Source organism: Pan troglodytes, chromosome 2, assembly GCF_028858775.2.
Source record: "Pan troglodytes isolate AG18354 chromosome 2, NHGRI_mPanTro3-v2.0_pri, whole genome shotgun sequence".
In the NCBI taxonomy this organism is placed as follows: Eukaryota; Metazoa; Chordata; class Mammalia; order Primates; family Hominidae; genus Pan; species Pan troglodytes.
In genome coordinates, this window is record NC_086015.1 from 130,962,360 (window position 1) to 130,984,470 (window position 22,111).

The 22,111-nt window shown below is 49.9% G+C and overlaps 1 protein-coding gene across 10 annotated transcripts in view; it reads right to left on the minus strand.

Moving 5' to 3' along the window:
- Positions 1-22,111, minus strand: part of MGLL (monoglyceride lipase) — a 134,491-nt gene that overhangs the window by 43,761 nt on the left and 68,619 nt on the right. For 2 of the 10 annotated variants that reach the window (XM_054680969.1, XM_063806202.1), the window contains one exon: positions 2,792-2,980. The exons of the other annotated variants lie outside the window; for them this stretch is intronic. In XM_054680969.1, coding sequence (XP_054536944.1) covers positions 2,792-2,945 — 154 coding nt within the window. In that variant the 5' untranslated portion in view covers positions 2,946-2,980. Of the gene's footprint in view, positions 1-2,791; positions 2,981-22,111 lie in introns of those variants that run through there. 10 annotated transcript variants of the gene reach the window in all.

A 22,111-nucleotide genomic window follows, 5' to 3' on the forward strand; every position in this document is an offset into this window, starting at 1 on the left:
CAGAGCTGGGAGGAGCGGTGGGTGGAAGGAGGGTGAGAGTGCCAGAGGCGTTTGAACCAGAGCAACTCCATCCTGAACGGGGGCTGGGTAAAATGAGGCTGAGAGCTACTGGGCTGCATTCCCAGACGGTTGAGGTATTCTAAGTCACAGGGTGAGATAGGAGCTTGGCACAAGATACAGGCCATAAAGACCTTGCTGATAAAACCGGTTGCAGTAAAGAAGCTGGCTAAAATCCACCAAAACCAAGATGGCAACAACAGTGACCTCTGGTTGTCCTCACTGCTACAGTCTCAACAGCGCCATGACAGTTTACAGATGCCATGGCAACGTCAGGAAGTTACCCAGTATAGTCTAAAAAGGGGAAGCATGAATAATCCACCCCTTGTTTAGCATATCATCAAGAAATAGCCATAAAAAATGGGCACCCAGCAGCCCTCAGGCTGCTCTGTCTATGGGGTAGCCATTCTTTCATTCCTCTACTTTCCTAATAAACTCGCTTTCATGTTACTCTATGGACTCCCTCTAAATTCCTTCTTGTGTAAGATCCAGGAACCCTCTCTTGGGGTCTAGATCAGGACCCCTTTCCGGTAACAAGAGTGAGGGGGATTCAGGCCTGGGAGGCAAGGCAGATGCAGACCCCTGGATGGGAGGAGAGGTGTCAGTGTCTTGGGAGGACATGGCCTGAGACCATGGTAAGGATGCTGGCCTCTACCTGGAGAGAGGGGAGGCTGAGGAGAGTTTTAGGCACAAGAGGGATGTTTGCATTTTTTTAAAAATGGCCTCATTATATCACTGTCTCCACAAGATCATTATAGAAAAGTCTTGTCAAAAGCTTCATCCACCAACTCCACGCCTCCCTGGGAAGAAAGGACCCTACGCAGCCATCGCTCTGACTTCCAGGGTTCAGAGGGGGAAGCTTTGCCTCTGAGCAGAGGGATGGAGTGGCTGGGTGCGCAGCTGCACCTGGGTGGGTGTGCTGACGTGGAGCAAGTCACTAAAGAGCCCAGTAAAGAGGGCAGGGCGGCCGAGCCCTCCAGCCTGCCTCCCAATCGCACAGCGTAGAGCGTTGTGGCCCTGCAGAGGAAAGTGGGCGTTCCTTGCAGAGCAGGAGGCCCAGGCCTGAAGTAGAAAACCCTGCTGGAGCCTTTCCTGTGGTGGAGCCGGGTTGGTCTAAGGAGTCTAATTCTGGAGCCCACCCCCTTAACCCTGTGGGATCCACGGCTGCCTTGATGCAGTGCTGCTTTCCCTTGAATCTACCTTGACCGGGTCTCACTTTCATAACCAGAGGAAAGACGCAACATGTGTTACCCAAAATGCAGGAAAGTGGATCCAGGTGCTAACCTGGGACTGGTCTGGTCCCTCATCAGCTCAAAGAGGAATGTCAGCAAGGCCAGCCTAGAGTAAGGAGGCGTTGCCACGAGGCGCCAGGGCACCCGGCTCCCAGTATTCCATTTCACCATGGAAGCATCACCCACTGCCTCTCCCATAAGGGGTCTGCAGTGCGCCCGTGCCTTCACTTACCCTAATTCTGAGCCCACACGCTCTCCACTGGGGGTTCGGCACAGACAGACATTTCTCCTCATTTCTCACCCCTGCTCCTTTGCAGGTGCCAACCACAGAGTGTCTCCCTGACCCTCCAGAGTGGCTGCACAGGGGCCCTGCAGGATTTGCTAGCCTGCCAAAGAAACCAACTCCATTAAAAGATGAAAGAACACATTTGAAAAAGGGCTCTTGTCTTGGTTCTGTCCCAACTTGACAGCCCCCAGGTGAAGAGATCCAAGGACCAATCCACCTTTCCACAGGCAGTTTATTCCCCTCAGCCCAGCAAATGCCTTCTCTCTGGATTTTCCTGGTCATCTCTCCTCGGGCGACTAAGCCAGCCAGTCATGGCAGGCACACGGGCTGAGGCTCTGGAGAGATGGGAGCACCTGACTGTGAGGAGGACAGACACTTCCTTCCCTTACAATTTGGGTGTCTGCCCTGCATTCCTGGCCAACCCACAGGAGGTCAGCCAGCATCAGAAAGGAGGAATCTTACAGAATGTGTGGTCAGGGCAATAAGACAGACGATCACTGTGGGGCCTCTAGCCTCAAGAACCACACAATAGACCCGAAGGAGCCCGACGTGGGAGTCTTGGCTCATTCAGACCCAAAGGAAGAATTAAAGTCATTTGTTGATGAACACCAGAGTGGAACAAGCCTTTGTTTTAGGAGCAGAAAGGAAGAATTGCCTTAGTCCCCATTTTTAGATCTAAAGGAAGTCATAAACTCATATATGCTACAACAGGAGGGAGAGAAACTAGTACAACCCCCTTGGGAAAACAATTTGGTATCCGGTAAGGTTGAATTTCCTTACTTTACAACTCAGCAATTCCACACCATGATATATGTCCAAGAGAAGCTCTTAGACACAGGAATCGGACTGTTCATAGCAGCCCCGTTGTTATAACTAGAGAATGGATACATTGTGGCAAATGGATTATCACACAGTAGTGAAAAGCAAATAAACTAGAGCTGCACAAAGCAGCACTGATGAGTCTTAGAAAAGAAACACAAAGTGAAGAAAGCAAATCACGGAAGACTGCGTAAGTATGATGCCATTTTATAATGTTAAGAAAACAAGCAAAAGCAAATATACATATTTTTAGAGACTCATACTTATGTGATAAACACATAAAATAAAAAAGTAAGAGAATGAAACACAAATTCCAAGATTGTAGTTACCTCCAGTCACCTCCCTGCCTGTCTACTCATCAAGTTGCTGGGGGAATAAATGAAACAGCTGAACATACCTGGTAAAAGGTGGGTTTCCAGCACATGCTCGCTCCCCGCCTTCTCCCATTCCCTCCCTTTGTATGGTTTCAGAGGAGAAAAATGTATAAATTCTGGCATTCTCTTGGTGCTCGCATCCTTCCAGGGGAAGATCCTTCTGAATCTAGTCTGCATCTCTCCCACTTACAAGGATTTTCTCCTGTTCAGCTCTGCAAAGAGATGGGGCAGCTGGTCTGCACCTTCAGTTAGAATCCTGGCTCTCTTAAGAGTGCAAGCGTTAAACCATCTTTCGGCTCAGTCCCTTCACGCTAAAAGCTCCCAGGTTTAACATGGAACAGACCTTTTTATTTTCCCTTAAAAACATTCAGTTAGATCTGTTGTCCTCTGTGAGATTACAGAAGTTCCCAAACAGTGCTAGTTCCATTGTTTGGAGCTTAGGGTCAGTCAAACCTAATAAAAGTACAGACACCTGGCAACCCAAGTTTCACTTCTGCTGAAATTGTTGTAAGTATCACTTTAAAAAACAAAGAAGATTGCATGAGGAAAAGCAAATTGCTTTAAAAAAATGGACATTCATTACTCTAGGATGTGAGATACTATATTTTTTAACAAGAAGTGAAACTTTTAGAAAGCCTGGGTAATAAGCAACTAAAAACAGCTGAAGTCAGGATCCCAGAGCTTCCAGAAAAGGCAGGAGTTGGGTCAGCGAAAAAGAGTAATGAGTCACAAAGAGTAAATGAGTCTGGTCCTAGAGAGAACATGTGAGAAATGGCTCCGCTGCCCTGGAAACTTCAGCTTCATGCATCCCTGCCCAGGCAGGGCTGGGTGAGGGGAAGGGCTCCTTTCACCCGGGTTTAATGAATGAATAAGCACTATTCCAAATTTGAATTCAGCTAAGATGTAATGAAGGCAAACAGAAAAGAGCCTCATTTGTTAAGCACTTGCGGTATGCCTGGCCCCATGCCAGGCCATCAGGCCTGCTACTCCTCTTGTTTGTTTATTTATTTATTTGTATATTTTTATTTTTTGAGACAGGGTCTCACTCTGTCGCCCAGGCTGGAGTGCAGTGGTGCAATCTCGGCTCACTGCAGCCTCGACCTCCCGGGCTCCAATGATCCTCGTGCCTCAGCTTCCTGAGTAACTGGGACCACAAGCGCATGTCACCACGCCTGGCTAATTTTTGTATTTTTTGTAGAGACAGGGTTTCACCTTGTTGGCCAGGCTGGTCTAGAACTCCTGACCTCAAATGATCCACCTGCCTCGGCCTCCCAAAGTGCTGGGATTACAGGCATGAGCCACTGCGCCCGGCCCTCCTCTTGTTTAATAATAACCCAAGCTGGGAGGGAAGAGTCACCATCTACCAGTTGGAAGATGAGGAGGCTAAGGCCAGTAGCACTGTATCCTGGAGGTGGCCAGTAATTACAAATGACCTGGGCAGATGTTCCAGTGAGGAGAATACAGGGCCACTTTGGTCTGTAGCCTCAATTTTCATAATGACCCTTATCATAGCAGTGAGCATTTATTGAGTGCTTCCTGTGTGCCCTGCTCTGTGCTAGCCACCATCCATTCCCTCCCTCACTAATCCTCACAGCACCCTCTGATGTGTGACTGTAGTAAGGTGGAGGTCACCTCTGTGTGACCTTGGGCAGTGACTTCACTTCCTGAAGGCTCAGCCTCATCACCTGCAATAAGGGGTATTCACAAGCCCACGTCAGAAGGTGCTGTGAGAATTAGTGAGGGAGGGAATGGATGATGGCTAGCACAGAGCGGGGCACACAGGAAGCACTCAATAAATGCCCACTGCCATGATAAGGGTCATTATGAAAATTGAGGCTGCAGACCAAAGCGGCCCTGTATTCTCCGCACTAGAACATCTGCCCGGGTCATTTGCAATTCCAGGACATCACTGGCCACCTCCAAGACACAGTGAAATCATCAACTGCTTCTTCTTCTTCTTTTTTTTTTTTTTTGTGAGACAGGGTTTTGCTCTTCTTGCCCGGGCTGGAGTGCAATGGCACAATCTTGGCTCACTGCAACCTCCACCTCCTGGATTGAAGCAACTCTCCTGCCTCAGCCTCCCAAGTAGCTGGGATTACAGGCATGCACCACCACACCTGGATAATTTTTTGTATTTAGTAGAGATGGGGTTTCACCATGTTGGTCAGGCTAGTATCGAACTTCTGACCGCAGGTGATCCCCTGCCCTAGTCGGGATTATAGGCATGAGCCACCGCCCATCAACTCCTTAAAACGGGCATTAATTATGCATTCACATATGGCACATGGTAATATTATCTAAGTAAGAATAACGTAAGAAGTGCTCGTGTGGCTAGGCGCAGTGGCTCAGACCTGTAATCCCAGCACTTTGGGAGGCCAAGGTGGGCAGATGGCTTAAACCAGGAGTTTGAGACCAGCCTGGGCAACATGGTGAAACCCCACCTGTACAAAAAATACAAAAAATTAGCCAGGTGTGGTGGCACATGCCTGTAGTTCCAGCTATTCGGGAAGCTGAGGCAGGAGGATCGCTTGAGACCGGGAAGTTGAGGCTGCAGGGAGCCGTGATTTCACCACTGCACTCCAGCCTGGGTGACAGAGTGAGATTCTGTCTCTTTAAAAAAAAAAAAAAAAAAATGTGTTCTTGGTTCCTGGAAGCAGGAAATGGTAACCTAGATCTTTCTTGTTGATTCCTCCAGCAAACACAGGAGCAAGCCACGCCTTGGGAGGCCTTGTTTCTGGAATCACAATTCTACCTCCCAAGGAGCTGCTGGTGGAAGGGTGGAGGCTGGTCAGGCTTCTGGTGTTCAGCACCCACTCAGCCCTGGGTTGCTCACAACCATGGACAGGCAGAAGGAGGTCCTGGGCAGGAGCCATCTGCCAGGCTGGAGCACCCTGCAGCCTGGGTCCCACTCCTTGGGCCTGCCTGCAGAGAGGTTAGAAAGGGATTATCTGGCCCTCTCCATCTGGGCACACTGCTCAGCTTCCAGCATAGGGAGAAGGCCAGTCCAGCCCCTGTAGGAGTGAGCACTCCTGAGTACCAAGCGGCAGGGTGGTGTGAGGGGCTTCTGCAGCAGGGCACAGAGTCCCTGGATGCCAACTGACAGTGTGACTGTATAAAGAAGCGGTCCCAATCTGCACCAGCCGCACAGGCCAGCTATGCTTACATTTACATCAGTTAAAATGAAAAAGCAGAAAAACTCAGTTCTGTAGTCTTACCAATGCCCTACGGCCACATGCAACCAGTGGCTTCCACACAAGATGGGCAGAGGTAGAACATGTCCAACATCGCAGAAATTTCTAGTAGGCAGCATTGAAGATGCCTTCAATTCAGGAGGCACCAGGTGGAATGAAGGAAATGCCTGTGTCCGTTTGCCTGCATCTTAAATGATACACACTGCATCTCTGCTCTGATTGCAAAAGTAAAACATGTTCAAGGGAGCTATCTGGGAAAAGTCCCGAAAAGCCTCAAGTGGCCGCTGAGTGCAAAGACCCCAGAATGAGACTTCTTCAGCTCAAATCCGGCTCCACCACAGGGAGGCCTCTTGTGGGGGGTTCAACTTCTTTGAGGCTCAGTCACCTCTTTTGCAAATTGAGGGTAGTGAAAGTCCCCACCTCTCTGGCTTGTTAGTGAGTTTAACTGAGATAATTGCTATAAAGTGCTTAGAGCAGTAAGACACAGAGTAAGTGGGTAGTAAATACTGGTTGTAGAAATAAGAACTAAAAGTCAAACCACTCCTGCCAACCAGAAATAATTAAGTATTATTAGCTTGGTCTCCTTTCAATAACTTGCCAACGTGAACTGTATGAACTGGCCTGGGAAGACCTCCAAGAGCCACTGTGGATAGAAAAAGCTTAAATTGCTGAATGACGCCTACGTAGCTCACCACTGATGCTTTTAAAAACCCACAAAATACTACTGTTTCCTTTGGCTCATACGTGACATCAAAGCAGAGAGAAAGCTCTGGAAGGTTATACTGCAAACCAGCCATGCTGGTGACCTTATGGAGGGCTTTGGGATGGAGCAGCAGGCCTGAGATTTCACTCATGGAACTCTTACATGGACAACTGGATGCCACGCAGAGGTGTGGACCAGTGGTACTGTGCTGCTTCTTTGAGGCTTTGGGGGTTCCTGGAGATGCTTTCTACCATCCTCCAAGTGTGCATGCAGCCAGCCCCCAGTGCACCTTTGCTAAGCACTTGCTGTATGCTGGCCAGTGTCTAGGTGAAGCACACACAGAGACTCATAAAACGCAGGTGTGGGCCTGGGGCCAGATACACACACAGCGAGTCCCCTTGCCTGTGTGGGGAGCCCGCTCAGAGGCCTGCGTGCCTGCAGGCAGCTCTGAGGGGGGAGGCCCTGGCCTCAGCAGGTCCAGGCCGCACAGGAATGTGGGTCCAGCGTGGCCCAGTCTTCCAAATGTTCAAGAGAAGCTAGAAATCCAGTTTTAAGGTCAAGTCTCTTAGTTCTCTTTTTAAAAACTTGTGGTAAATGTGCATAACCTAAATTGACCGTCTTCACTGTCCGAAGTCACCACTTGTGGCATGAAGCTCGTTCACACAGACATGCAGCTACCAGCACCATCCAGCTTCGAACCCTGCCATCCTCCCCAGCTGAAACGCGGTCCTTGTTCAGCAACTCTGTCTTCCCTGCCCCCACCCCCTGGCAACCACCACTGACTTTTTGTCTTCATGAGTTTGACTGCTCTAGGACTTCATGTAGGTGGAATCATAGAGTATCTGTCCTTATCAGTTCCAGTTTTAAAAAGTCTGAGTGGACTTCGCAAAAACCCCTCTGAGGACTGCCGGGACCCAGGTTGCCGTTTGCCGGCCTCACCCTCCAGCTTGGAGAATTCAAGAGAAAGGAAGGCAGAGGCTCGGCGGGGGCCCTGAGGTTCCAGTTCTGTGGGGGTTGTGCAGGGCAGTAGGGGGTACACCCCAGGGGAAGTGGCCTGTGGTCTGAGTCACGTAAACTTCAGGATGAAAATATATTCCAAGTGGAGGATGAAGTCACCAGTGCGGGGACAATGGTGTGACGCTGGCCTGGAAGGAAAGCTCCCCACACTGAGGGTGGAGGTGAGGCTTGCAGGGGCCAAAATGTGGCCGTGTCGACGTAGTGTGGGGACCTCCCAGGGCTGGATTCTGGACGTCTGTTTTCATACAAGAACACAGCACGGGAAAAGTGTTCTGTTCAGCCAGGCAGGGCCTAGGGGAGCAGAACGCCCCCACAGCAGTGCAAGCTTTCCCCGGGGCTGGACTGGCCCAGGCTGCAGGTACCAATGCCTGGCCCCAGCCAGCAGGGAAAATGCTGCTCCCCACGGCTACCCCCAGTGAGCACAGAGCCTGACCTGGTAGTCCTAACCACTGGGCCTTCAGCCACAGTGACCAGTGACAACCTCTCTGTGGCCAGGTGCCTGAGCTCAGCTGTGCCCAAAGAGAGACAGGACAACTAGGTCTCTGTTTCCTCTACATTCCATGGATAGAATGTTCTTCTTCTTCATCACAGGAAACACATCCAGCAGCACCTAGGATGTGACATCCAGAGACACAGTGGGGTGGAGTGAATGAGAATGGAAACATACAACATGGTGTGTGTGGCGACCCCAGCTCCAGGCCATGCCCGCTCCTCATGCTTTCTTGGGGGGGAAAGTGGACCTGTCCAGCACAGACTGTGGGGTGGCCCTGAGTGTGGCGCTGGATGCCAGGGCAGGCTGGGTGCTCCCAGGGGGCATGGCCCTCTCAGGCTCTTCCCAGCCAGACCCCATCTCCCAGGAAAGACAAAGCCGCCTGGTGTGGGCTTACTCCTTTGTCAGCACGAGGCCCATGCTAGGACACCACGATGCGTGTGTTACACCGGGGCAGAGGTTTGTGGGGAGCGGGCAGAGGTTTGTGGGGAGCAGTCACAGATGAGCCTTCCAGCAGGAACAGCCAGGGAGTGTAATTTGCCTCCTTGCTCAGTCAACATCCCCTTGTCTCATGGTTCCCAAGGTGTGCTTTAGGGGCTGGGTGGGGACAAGGTCAGCCCTTCTACTAGACAAAGCCTTTTTCTATCTGGCTGCTACAGGAAGATCGTGCAAGCAGGTCACTTTCAATGTAACAAGCATTTCCTAAATACCTGTTTTGTGTCAGGTCTTGGTTAGATGCTGGGGGCTTAGAGTTGACTTGTAACTTCATATACATAATCTGTGATTTTTTTGCACATTATTGCATCATTTGTACTCGTGACTTACACTGACTGTATAATATCCCATCAGGGGATACATCAAGACTCAACTACTTATTGTGGAGCATTGAGAGTGACTTCAATTTTTTGCTTTTATAAATAACACTGAAATGAACATCTTTTTACAGATGTCTATGGAATTCTCAAGATAAACTTACCAAAATGGGATTTCTAGATCAAAAGATACGAATATTTTCATGAGTTCTAATACATAGAACTAAAAATGCTTTTCAACTTGACATTTCATTGTCATCAGCAAAGTATGGAAGTTTGAGTTTTGCCACATCCTTGTCAGCACGGGAGTTACCATTTGAAAAAATGTCCTTATTATATAATAGGTGGCAAAACCCACCTTCTTTCTACTGTAGTACTTGGTTTACAGACAAAAGCTACAGAAGGCAGGCCAGGCGCAGTGGCTCATGCCTGTAACCTCAGCACTTTGGGAGGCCAATGTGGGCGGATCACCTGAGGTCAGAAGTTCAAGACCAGCCTGGCCAACATGGTGAAACCCCATCTCTACTAAAAATACAAAAATGAGCCATGCTTGGTGGTGGGCACCTGTAGTCCCAGATAGTCAGGAGGCTGAGGCAGGAGACTCGCTTGAGCCCAAGAGGCAGAGGTTGCAGTGAGCTGGGATGGCCCCACTGCATTCCAGCCTGGGAGACAGAGCGAGACTCCGTCCCAAAAAAAAAAAAAAAAAAAAAAGCTACAGAAGGCATTGTTTTGGTCTGAAGAACATGCAGCTCAAGTTATGTGTTTCTCCTCACTTCTTTTCTTAAGGCAACCTGTTTTCTCTACCTTTGGTGGGGAGAGAGAGAGCCGTATCACTACTACACGTGACCCAAACAGTGGATCAGAACATAATCTGGGCTGTCAGCCCACTGATTTGGAAGCCCTGATTGCAGGAAGAGACCATGTGGCTGCTTGAGCCATTTCTTGCTATGTCACCAGGCTGGTGTGCAGTGGCGGGATCTCGGCTCACTGCAACCTCCACCTCCTGAGTTCAAGTGATTCTCCTGCCTCAGCCTCTCGAGTAGCTGGGATTACAGGTGCCCACCATCATGCCCGTGTAATTTTTGTATTTTAAGTAGAGATGGGGTTTTGCCATGTTGGCCGAGCTGGTCTTGAACTCCTGACCTCAGGTGATCCACCCGCCTTGGCCTCCCAAAGTGCTGGGGTTACAGGCGTGAGCCACCGCACCCAGCCTGTCTGAGCCATTTCAAATGCACCCAAAAGTGATTTGACAGAAAGCCAGCTCAGTGGCCACCTACATGCCAAGAAACAATCTTCCAGTTTCAGCAGATTCCCCTGAAATTGCTGTGTATTTTCAGATTCCAGTCTTTAACCTCAATGCTTTATTGGAGAGAGGATGCCAGCATCTCCATATTTCCTTCCTACTTCAGGCTGCAACTTGAATATGCTTTTAAAAAATTTAGCTATCATTGTTTCAAAAACACACTTTCCTAATGAAAGCCTGGTTTGTTTTCTATGCTCCTGCGACATCCAATAGCAGGGCATTATATACCAAAGTATAAGGAAATAAGACCAATGTCAAATTAAAAGCAAAGGAACCGCTTCCTTAGATGAAATGCCATAGGTCTGTCCCTTTCTGCTGCCACTACAAAACTATGTTTGGCCATCAGCCGACACATTCCACTAATGCTAAAAAAAAAAAAAAAAAAAAAAAAGTCCAAGCAGAGAGTACTGGAACAAAGGGAGGCTCAAAGTCACAGGTAGAAGGGGCCGGAGAGGCGATGTGTTAGACAAGAACTGCATGCCACCCCTACACGCTGCCCTTCCCTCTCCAGGGCAAGGAAGAGCGTATGACCACAGGGGCTCTGCTTTTCTCGCTTTCTAAAAAATGTACAGATGGCAAAAAGTCCAAGATCACAGCTTGTTGGCCTGGAAAACAGTTTGTTTCCCTCAACAAAAGCCATTTCCTTCTCTTCTGTTTGCTGATGGTCCCAGTTTCAATCCACGGCCACTCAGCACAACATGTTTTCGTCCCCCCAACTACCACTGCACTGAGTTACCTTAGAGCAAGGAAGGATGTCTCCCTTTGTGGCTCTCTGCATCATCCAAGCACAAGCTCGGCTTTACAAGAGAGATAAAGGCAGAAATTAATTTCTTTACTAATTGACAACAGCTTGAAAAAGGTATAAAGATGCCAGAATTCAGCATATGGGCTCTGGAAACACATTTCGACTCAGAATTTTTTTTTAAGCTGTTACTACATGCTTTATAATGTAACCAACTAAAAGGCTGCTAACGGTGCAGCATTTTTGAAGTAATGCATTCTCAGGATTTCATATTTAGAAGGTTTATTTGAAAACATCCTACTCTCCACTGTATAAATAAGAGGAAACAGAATGACAAAAAGTGTCATAACTACGGTTCTTGGCATCTAGCAAGATGATCTTCCTTTTGTATCACGCTGCGGGATGACGATCTGGGTTTCAGAAAGCGGTAAGTGGCTGGTTCCGTGGGGTTAGCGATCACATTGCCACGTGTCATGCCCACAGTGGCCATTCTCCTATTGATCTTCTCTCTCATGAAATGTTAGGGCTCTGTGCAGCTCTGGGTTGGCCAGAATCATCCAGAAATGCCAGACCTTTCTCTCAGAGCTCTATGATGAAAGTTGCATATACAGAAAGTGCCTCTGGCTTATAAATAAGTGACAGCTGCAGAGTGGGGAGAGGCTTTTGCCACTAGAAACTTCCAGGATGCATGAGATCAAGGAATTAAGTCTGTAACAAAATAACAGGATGCTCTGTGAAGTCCAAAGAATTGCTTGAGGCAAACTGCAGAGCTCCATGAGATCAGCAACCCCAAGAGCTTTTACACCGCCGGACAAGGTTTAATAGGAAAAAAATCTCCTATACTGTATATTCAGAACCAAATGAAGAGAAATGTCAAAGGAGTCGGAAACAATATGTCAAATTAGGTAAATTCCTGACCTGACCCAGATTTTGCAGAACATTTGATCCTAAACTGTGCTGTCCACGTCCTTAAGATCACCTTTATCTGGGTTAGAAAACAGATGACAGAGACCATGTTTTGACTAATATATATGCTTCTGTCATACACCTGCTGACCGGCAGAGTCCCTGGAAGGCAGCAGAAAGCAGGCAGGCAATGGCATCAGATCTGGGTACAGACCACAGCTGCTACGTCTTAGCTGTGTGACCTTGCAAACGTCTCCACCGCTATGATCCTTGGTTTTCCCATCAGTGAAAGCCGCCATCAGGGGCCAGGGTATTTACTGAGTGGATTGCTGAAAGGGTTAAATGAGGAGGCAAGTGAAAGCACCTGTCACACAGTAGGCATCCAAAAAATGCTAGTCTTCCTTTCTCCACCTTTCATGCTTAGTTCTTGCAGGGATCGACTTGAGTGTCCATAAACAGATGGCTGGATAAAGAAAATGTGGTGCATTTATACACAGAATGCTGCTAGGTCCTCAAAACGAATGAAATCCTGTCATTTGCAACAACATGGATGGACCTGGAGGCCATTATCTTAAGTGAAATGACTTAGGCACAGAAAGTCAAATGCCGAATGTCCTCACCTGTAGGTGGGAGTGAAATAATGTGCACACATGGACATAGAAGGTGGAATGACAGACACTGGAGGCATGGAAGGATGGGGGATGGGGGATTGAGAGATGACTTATGGGTACAATGTACATTGCTTGGGGGATGGTACACTAAAATCCCAGACTTCACCACCACGCAATATATCCATGTAACAAAGCTGCACTTGTACCCATACATTTATATGAATAACAATAATGAAAAAGAAAGCTTGCTTCAGGATACCGGGGTTCCTGGTGCAGTGTCCATCCATCCTCTGGGATGCAGCTGCCTTGCTCAGGCCACACAGGCTTTCCCAAAGCTGTGCCCTGAAAGAGTCCCAGCCCCCATACTGGTGTCACAGCTGCCATCCCTGCAAGTGGGGACAGAAGGCACAGGGGCGGGGCATGGAAGGGGAAGACTGCACAACGGACTGACCCCTCACAAGACTGGCGCTGGAACTTTACATTTTTGTGCACCATGTTAACAAAAGTTATTTTGACTTTACTGAAGTAAGGGCAAAGGACAGAGTTTGAATAGAATGAGTGACAGCAGCTTGGGAGATGGGGGCCCAGACAGAAACAAGAAAGGTGGAAATGGAAGAGATGGAAGATTGAGAAGCCAACAGCACCGGCCAGGGAGACTGGGGAAGAGGAGCCTGTGAGAACGCCTGGGATCGTGAGGATGGAGCTGAGGCCAGCGGGAATGAGCACATCCTCCTGACTCTCCTTCAGGGAGAAAACAAGCCCCAAACATGCGGCCATGGCTCCTGAGTTTTCTAACGTGGCAGCTCTGCACAGCGTCCTTCCTACATTTCTGGCTGCCTCCAAGCTGTTCATGGCTCCTGAGCAGGTGGCAGTCCCCACTGCACTGCTCACAGCACTCTCTTGTCCTGGGCTCACAGATCCACCCTGCCTCATCTGCCCCCAGGCGGTCCCCATTCACCCTGCCACGATCTTCCCTTCTCCACCCTGCCCTCCCTTTTCTCTCTGGTTCTGGGGGCCTCATCCACACAGAACACTTAAGACACCCTGGTGTGATCCCTGGGCTGGTTTCTGTTTCATTTGGCTCCAGGTCCCACCCCTATGTTTCCCACCTGTCTGGAACCAGTTATGTTCCCCTCCCAACCTGGACCTCTAGCTGCACGCCCTGTCTTTGTGGGGGTAGAACTGCAGGCTCACATTCCACTCTTCCATCTCCCTCTGCGTCCACTCCCTCCAGAGGCATGCACGCCATCCTTCTTGTCCTCTGCCACTCCCGTAGGGAGCCTCCCTCTCGTCTACTGGGGCTGGTTCCCTGGCCTTCCAGCCCTTCTCCCCACCCCCAGCCCCCAATCTCCCTCCAGCCCAGTGCATTCCACAAGATCCACCCAGTCCATGGGCCTGGGGAGGAGATAACCCTCCCCCTCCCTCATCCTTCCTGAATTTTCCTCAGGGGACGGGGTCTAGGAAGCTGGTCCCTGGGGTGGCTCCCAGACTCCTGAACCTGCGCAAACAAGTGACTCAGCCCTGTTCTCGATTGCTGATGGAGCCACCTGAGGTCACAAGTGGGTCATTCTGTGTCTGCCTTTGTGTGTCCCTGTCTCTGTTCCCTTCTCTTGTACTGTGTCTCTGTCCCTCCACTTAAGTGGACATAAGGAGCTCCTCAGCCCCCTCTTCAGTACCTGCTCTTTGATGGGCTGTTGGGAACATCTGGAGATTTGGTCTGGGACTCAGGGGAAGTGACCCAAGGCCACCATCCCAGGCCTCCAGGCAGCAACCACTCACCCATCCTTGCACTCCTGCACATCCTGGGCCTTGCACACACACCTGCTCCATCTGAAACACCCCTCCACCCTGTGGAACATCTGCGTGTCTTGTCTCTCCCCTAGAAAAACCCCCAGCCTTCTCCTGTGTGTCTAGAGGTCCAACTCCAGTGTTATCACAGGATGGCATAATCAGGGTCTACTACAGACCCCTGCTGGACTGTGTGCTCCTTAGGGGCAGGGTGCCTTGTGGTGTCTTTGTATCTCCAGCACCTAGAAAGTACCAGGCCCATCACAGATTCTCAAGAATAAGAGAACTCATCAGGACAAGAGCTTGTGGTTTCTTAAGTCACAGAACAAGAGGTTCCCTCCAGGGCAGCTAAGAGGCCACGGAGACTTGTAAGCACAGGGTCTCCGGTCCAGCCCAACCCAAATGGGCACAGGTATGATCATTTCCATCAAGTGGCTGTCTACAGACTTGGGAAAGAAAACCTCAGGCTCCCTTGAGACAGGAGCTTCCACGGTAACACCTATTTGAGCTCCTCAGCTGCTGTCTCCAAGGTGACACCCAGAAACCGTGATTGGAGCGGGCTTCTCCTTCCACACCTGTGGTCCCTGGGGTGGCTCCCAGACTCCTGAGCCTGCACAAACAAGTGACTCAGCCACATCCTAGGGAAGGGGGGTCCTCCCACTGGAACAGGATTTGGCCACATCCTGGCACTTGGGGACCTGGTGTTGAAAATGAGTCAAATGGGGACAGATGCTCTCTCTTCCCAAGTCCACGTGAGATTTCACGCGGGGAGGAGCCACAGCGTCTGGTATTAAGTAAAGGAAAACTCATTAGCAAGAGACTTGGAGCATTCTAGGACAAGTGTTGAAAGTAATCCAAAACAAATATAAAACAACTTGCAACCCCCCTCACTGGATCTGACTAACACGGGCAGGGCTGGTTTAATATTTTTCCATAAAAGCATGCCTACCCAGACTAGGGTGGCCTCCCCTCCACACCACAAAGAGGCGCCTGACACTCAGAGGACCATTCGAATTAAATCCGAGTCATTCTCAACTGAGGGTTACGCATCGCAGTCTGTTGACATTGTTCCATCCTTGATCATTCCCCAGAGAGAGAGAGAGCACACAACAGAGGTGGGAGAGGGAGGAGGGAGGGAGGGAAAGAGAGAGAGAAAGAGAGAGAGAGAGGGAGGGAGAGAGAGAGAGAGAGAGAGAGAGATTCCTATCTTGGTGTTATGGGCTGAGCTGTTTCCCCAGATTCACAGGCTGAAGCCCTAACCTCCAGTACCTCCGAATGGATACAAGGTCTTTGCCAAGGTAATGAAGTTAATATGGGTGGGCCCTAATCCACTATAACCCAAATGTACACACTAGATGGGGAGGACCATGTGAGGACACAGGGAGAAGACGGCCACTTACAAGCCAAGGAGAGAGGCCTCAGAAGGAACCAGCCCTAGCAACACATTGATCTTGCATTTTCAGCCTCCAGAACTGTGAGAAAATAAATCCCTGCTGTTGAAGCTCCCCAGTCTGTAGAATTTTGTTATGCTGGCCCTAGCAGACTCATACACATAGCATCTTTTCATTTACGCTCCAACAGCCCCGAGTGGTGTGCAGCTCCCTCCACAACTCTCACTGCCACGTGACTCTGTTCTTTTGCAAATGTAATTCTCTTTGCTTGGAATGATGCCCACCTCTGCCCACCTCACAAACTTCTATTCAACCTTCAAAACCCTTGTAGATAGCACCTCCTCTGTGCAGCCTCACCTTGCCCTCTGTCCCCTTCCCCAGGGAGTGCTCCCTCTTCTCTGTGTCTACAACCCTGATCACTCTCTTACTAAGCATGCTGAAGCCTGGGTTTGGCAATGTGTCGAGATGCCTGTGATCTGGGCAAAGTTGGAGCCTCTCGACACTGGAATAAGGACTCCTCTCTAGGGCTGGCACAGGGCCTGGCGTGCCGCAGACTCTCCATGTATTCATTCAAATTCTCAACTCTTCTATTTATTTATTAGTGACTGTCTTGACTTTTGGATCAGAAAACTTCATCCTGGAACCTCCCTATTACTCTGAAATAAAGAACATTTTCATCAGAACTTGGGAAGTGCAGCATCTAGCCAAGATCTCCAAACAAACACCATTTTCTGATTGAAAGAAATAAAGCAAATGTTTCCCAGAGCTTTCTGCTGTAAGGAATTAGAATTTACAAATTCAGATACCATTCATTATAAAAGGAAAAGTGCACAGTGCCCTCTTCTATTCCTTTACTTCTAGCTCTCCTGCATTCCACATTCCATCCTTTATTCATCCTTACTCACTGAGCACTTGCTGTGTGCTGGGGGGATGGTTTGGCATTCAGCAGTGGACATTGTACCCCTCGCCAGTGCCTCTCATCCTGTGGCCCAGAGCAGATTCTAGAAGGAGGGCCTTATACACACCCCTCGCCCGTGCCTCTCATCCTGTGGCCCAGAGCAGATTCTAGAAGGAGGGCCTTATACACACCCCTCATGACAAGATCAGTACAGATCTTTGTCATGGTGGGGGTCAGACAATAAACACAGAAAATCTAAAGCGAGTCTGACCACTGGCAGTCTGGAGGGAGTGGGTATGTGGTGCGTGTGTATGTGTTATGCGAGGGGGTTTACTGTTTTAGAGGAGGCCTAGCTGAGAAGGTGATATTTTAGTAATGACCAGAAGGAGGTGACAGAGCAAGCCATTCAGACATTTGGGGACACATGTTCCTAGCAAAGGGGACAGCAAGTTTGAAGATTCCAATGGGCCCAGTAGGTGGGAACAGAGGGGAGGCCAGTGAGTTGGAGCCAGGGACAGGGAGAGATGGGGCCAGGTCACGGGGGCCTTGTAGGCTTCTTGGGGACTTTGACTTTTACCCCGAGGGAGGTGGGAGACACAGGTGGTGGGAGCTGAGGAGGGCCATGGTCTCATCTGGGCTGAAGGGATCCCTCTGCCCGTGTGTGGGGACTAGACTGCGGGGGTGAGGGTAGAGGCTCCCTGCTGAGAAAGCTACTTCTGTGCCCCGTTCGTCTCCTGGTGTAATCAGGGCACCGTTTCTTCTGGGTTTGCTGTGGAGAAGGCATCTGAGTGACAAGGAGGGCATAAAAGGTGGTCTGGGACACTGGGCTAGGAACGGAGATCCAGTTTTGCTCCCGGCTCACTGGGGGCCTCGGGCAGGCCACGTGCCTCTTCATCTGCGCAGCCAAGGAGACGGTCTCCACATCTCCCGTCACGCTTCAAAGGCTGCACTCTCATTCTCTAACTTCAGAAGCAGCTTATCAAAAAACAGAGGGTAGTGCAAAAACGAGGGAGAGAGAACCATGGTGGAGGAAACCGAGAAAGCCCCAAACAGCAGGTGGAGGCCAGGGCCCCCAGGACTCACAGGGAACAGATGTCCATTCTGTTGGCAAACCACAGGTTTCAGTCATTTCCACTCCCGGGCAAACGCACACTGACACACACACACACACCACTGAAAGGATATGCCACAAAATGGGTACTGTTTTTCTCTGAGTAATTGAGTGAAGGCTAATTGTTTTGTCCTTTGGGTTTTCCAAGATTTCTACAATGAACTGGTATTTTGTCATGATGGGAAAAAAATAAAGGCTTCCCTACCCCCAAACTGCAACTGTACATATGCACAGTACAGAAAGCATGAAGACAAAACCAGCTGGCTCTGAATCAGCCCACAGTCATATCTGCTCTTGAGAAACCACTGTAATTGGAGTTAGTGCCTTCATGCATTAAATGGACTTGCCAGGGGCAAGGCTGGCAGTTGAGGATGTGAAAATGAATGAGCTGAGTGTGTGGAGGGACCAGAGGTGAGGATCACTGATCTGGCATTGCCCTGCCATAGCAGTGGTGTTTCTGGGCGTCTGGATTACAGCCTCAAGACAACCACCACCACCACTGAGACATCCCTGGGATGGACAAAAGCGAAGATCAGAAATAGCTCCCAGGAATGGTTTTCATTATCTTCCGCCATTGTTGCCTTCTCTGAAACACACTGCTCTCAGTCATTCGGTAGGCTGACTGCAAAAATGGCTTCAACTCCCCCTCCTCCTTCCCTTTGCACCTGTCCATGCCACTCTGCAAAGTGCCCTGCAGCTCCTCCCAGCAAGGCTGGAGTCTGTGCTTGTGACTTACTCGGACCAACACAATGCAGCAAAGGTGATGTGTACCATGCCTGAGCCTGGGCTTGAAAGGTCTTGCGTCTTCTGCTTGGTCTCTTGAAACCCTGCTGCCACCAGGTGAACAAGCCCAAGCTAACCTACTGGGCGATCAGAGACACATCCTAGTCACCTCTCTTGCATCTGTCACCCCAGCCAACAGCCAGATGATTCCCAGACACAGCTGCCATGCGACCTGCAGCTGACCACACATGTGTGAGGGGCCCAGCTGAGATGAGAGAACCGCCCAGCTGAGCCCAGACTCATGCACTGGCTTGAAGCATCATGAGCTAGATAAATGGCTGTTGTCTGAAGCTGGTAAGTTTTGGGGTGGTTTGTTACATAGCTGTAACTAACTGATTAACTGGTTACTGTCACAGATGTAACTGGGCAAAAAAACCCCCAAAAAACAAAACAAAACTAAAAACACTTTTGGCTTTATTGAAACTTTCCCTCAGAGAATTTCATTTTAGAATCTGTGGCTCTGGCCAAAAGGGTGGCTCTACCATGATGGGCATCTGGGCTTTCCAATTCACAGTGGGCCTTTCAGAGGTCAAGCACTGTGGCAGGTGAAAAGCCATGAATGATGCTTGGTTAACATGCACTGCATCTACTGCTTTACAAATTGTTATTTAAAGTAACAAAATACATGTACGCAGTCTCACTATTCCCTCAGGTGACAAATCCTCTCACTTTGATGTGTATTCTAGACTTTTTCCTACACACTCACACTCATGTCTCAGCTCTGTGTCACTTTTTTTTTTTAGACGGAGTTTCACTCTTCTTGCCCAGGCTGGGGTGCAATGGCCAGTGTCGGCTCACTGCAACCTCTGCCTCCTGGGTTCAAGAAATTCTCCTGCCTCAGCCTCCCCAGTAGCTGGGATTACAGGCGCCTGCCACCACTCCCAGCTAATTTTTTTGTATTTTTAGTAGAGATGGGGTTTCACCATGTTGGCCAGGCTGGCCTTGAACTCCTGACCTCAAGTGATCCACCCACCTCAGCCTCCCAAAGTGTTGGGATTACAGGCGTAAGCCACCACGCCTGGCCATCATTTTGTTTTATGGCCTTCTTTTTCTTTCCATAAAGAGCACTTTATTTTTTTCCCTTAACAACAGGTCTTGGAGGCCTTTCCATAGCCAGAATTATAGACCTAACTCCTTCTTTTTAATCATGGCAAAGGATGACAGTACTTTAGTTTATCTGACTCTTCCTGTGGTCATGGGCATGTGAGTTGTTCCCAACTTTTCATGATAATGAGGTTTATTTCTCTGTACATATGCGGCAGATCCCTTTAGTGAGCAAGCAGAGATATGGCATCCCTGGTCAAGTGAGCATTTAAAGGAAAACGGTGGCAGATGGAACCTTCCCAAAATCCACAGACCAATAACTGACCCTTTCTGCAAAACCGGCTGAGCTTCCCCAGCCAGGGGTCTTTCACCTCCCACCGCTCTCAGGCTGCCTCCTTACCATCTCTTCCCACAGCCTGAAATGCACCTAGCATGGGGCTTGTCAGGTAGAGTTTTCCTGCTTTAATCTAAAGTGAATGTGCACTGAAGTGGCTATATTTTTCTAAGAGGGGAAAGAAATCACCCTCCATTTAGTCATTTTGTTGTGCCCTTGATTGATTTTTTTCTGAGTCAATGGTCCTGCACAGGGAAAAAAAAAGATTTTCTACTGTTGTATTACAAAAGGAACACCTGATTCGTATGGACAGAAGGCTGTAAGAGGAATCATTACAAAAATGAGAGACACAATAGTCAAAGGTGTAAATAAAAAAGAAGCCCCAAAAGAAAACAAGAAGCCAGAAGAGAAGTAACGACACAGGGAAGAGCTGCAGAGCAACCTCCCCAGCATCTCTAGGAGCCTATCACCCAGTCACTCTCCTGCAACCTGGATGGTGAGTGTTCTGGACAGGTGAGGGGCTGCAGGTGTCGACGATGAATTCCCTTCACCCAAAGCAGACCATAGTGACGATAATGTGCCCTTTCCCTGCTGATGCTGGGTCCTTGATGTGACCAGTTTTTAACATACTCTCAGAACCCAGGGATGTTCTCAGGGCTTAGGTGTGAGGCCATCTGTCCCTGCACAAAATGGCCCTTGCCCATGGGTTTCCAAGTTGGCATAGCTCTTTGTTCCCGCAGTCACATTCCATGAGTTCTACCAGCGTTTGCTGAGAACACAACACATGTCAACTGACGTGCTGGGCGCTTCTGCAGATCTTGCCTCATCGAATCAGCATCAGGCACTCCTGGGCCTGAGCTTTGTCTCTGTGATTGGGTAGCTGCGCACAGACAGCATAACCTCTGTGGCCTTCACTTTCCTCGCTTAAAATGGCCACACTAATAAGGTCGGCATATAGTCTACAGGGGGCAAGAAGAGCAGGAGATGTTCCATCTACAAATGTTCCTTCTGCATTTGGGCTCAGAAACAGCCCAATGACTGAATCAAGGCCACACAGCTAGAGATGGCAAAGGAGCCTGGTCCAGAGCACAGGCAGGTCTCCACCGGCCCCACAGGACCCCAACACACTTCCTTGGTGATGGGTCTCCATTCCCACCCTTGACTTGGCATGGGAGGCACCAGGTGTAAGCCCTGTCTTCCTCAGGGGTCACTTCCTCCCACCAGCCTCGTCACAGCCGTCAGCGCCCTGCACTCCTAGCCCATTCTGTAGCCACAGTAGCTGTTTCTGTTGGCACCCTGTTCTGTTTTGGTCACTTTTGGGTGGTGGCCCGCTGGGGCCTGACGCTGCACTCTACGGAGGAGGCCACAGCCTCCCGCTCACCCAGGCCCTGGCCTCACTCTCCAGCTTCCTCCTTGGCAGGGGCTTCCCTCTGTGAACTCAGAGGTCACGACCCGCCAGGCACTGCCGCCCACTCCCCACCAAGCTCACTCCCAGTTCCCCTGAAAAGAAGGAGGTGCTTAGACTAAGTGAGAAAATCTCTCCCTTTTAGGGAATCAGTCCTGCTGTCACCCCCACAACCATAAAAGGCAAAATAAGAAAGAAAAAAAAACCCAGATCTATCAAAAGCTCCACACAAGTGCCTTCCAGGACTGCAAGCCGTCTTCAGGGAAGGGCCTCCCCTTCTGCTCCACGCACCTCAACTCTACACAGGGCCTCACCCCTCACCGGCGTTAACTGGATGAGTACTTGCAACGGCCCCACTAGGCAGCAGTACTGCCTGTGTCCATTTCACCAGGGTGGACGCTGAGGCACAGAGAGGAGAGGGGGCTGGCGGCCTGGGATCCACAGCCTCTAGGTCTGTTCTCACCACTCAGGCTGTTGGTCCCAGTGGGCACCTACAGGTGTGCTTCTGAAGCTGGGTCGGGCAGGAGGATGGGTTTTCCTTGTCGGAGGGCAAGAAAGCGTAGGCTTCACGCTGGATCTCCACCCAGGCCTCAGCGGCCTTCCCGTGTGCCTCCCCCGCAGCTGCTGAGAAAACCAAACCAGAGAGCGAGAACGTCATCAGAGAGGGGCGCGTGGGGTGTGCATCTTGGGAGCTGTATTTCTAGGTGTGTGCACTCATGCCCACGTGTCCCAGGCTCTTTAGAGGGAAGTGTTCCCTAGGTACGTGGCATTCCCTTTCAAATTCACCTAGCGCCCCAGAGAAGGGATTGTGTGGG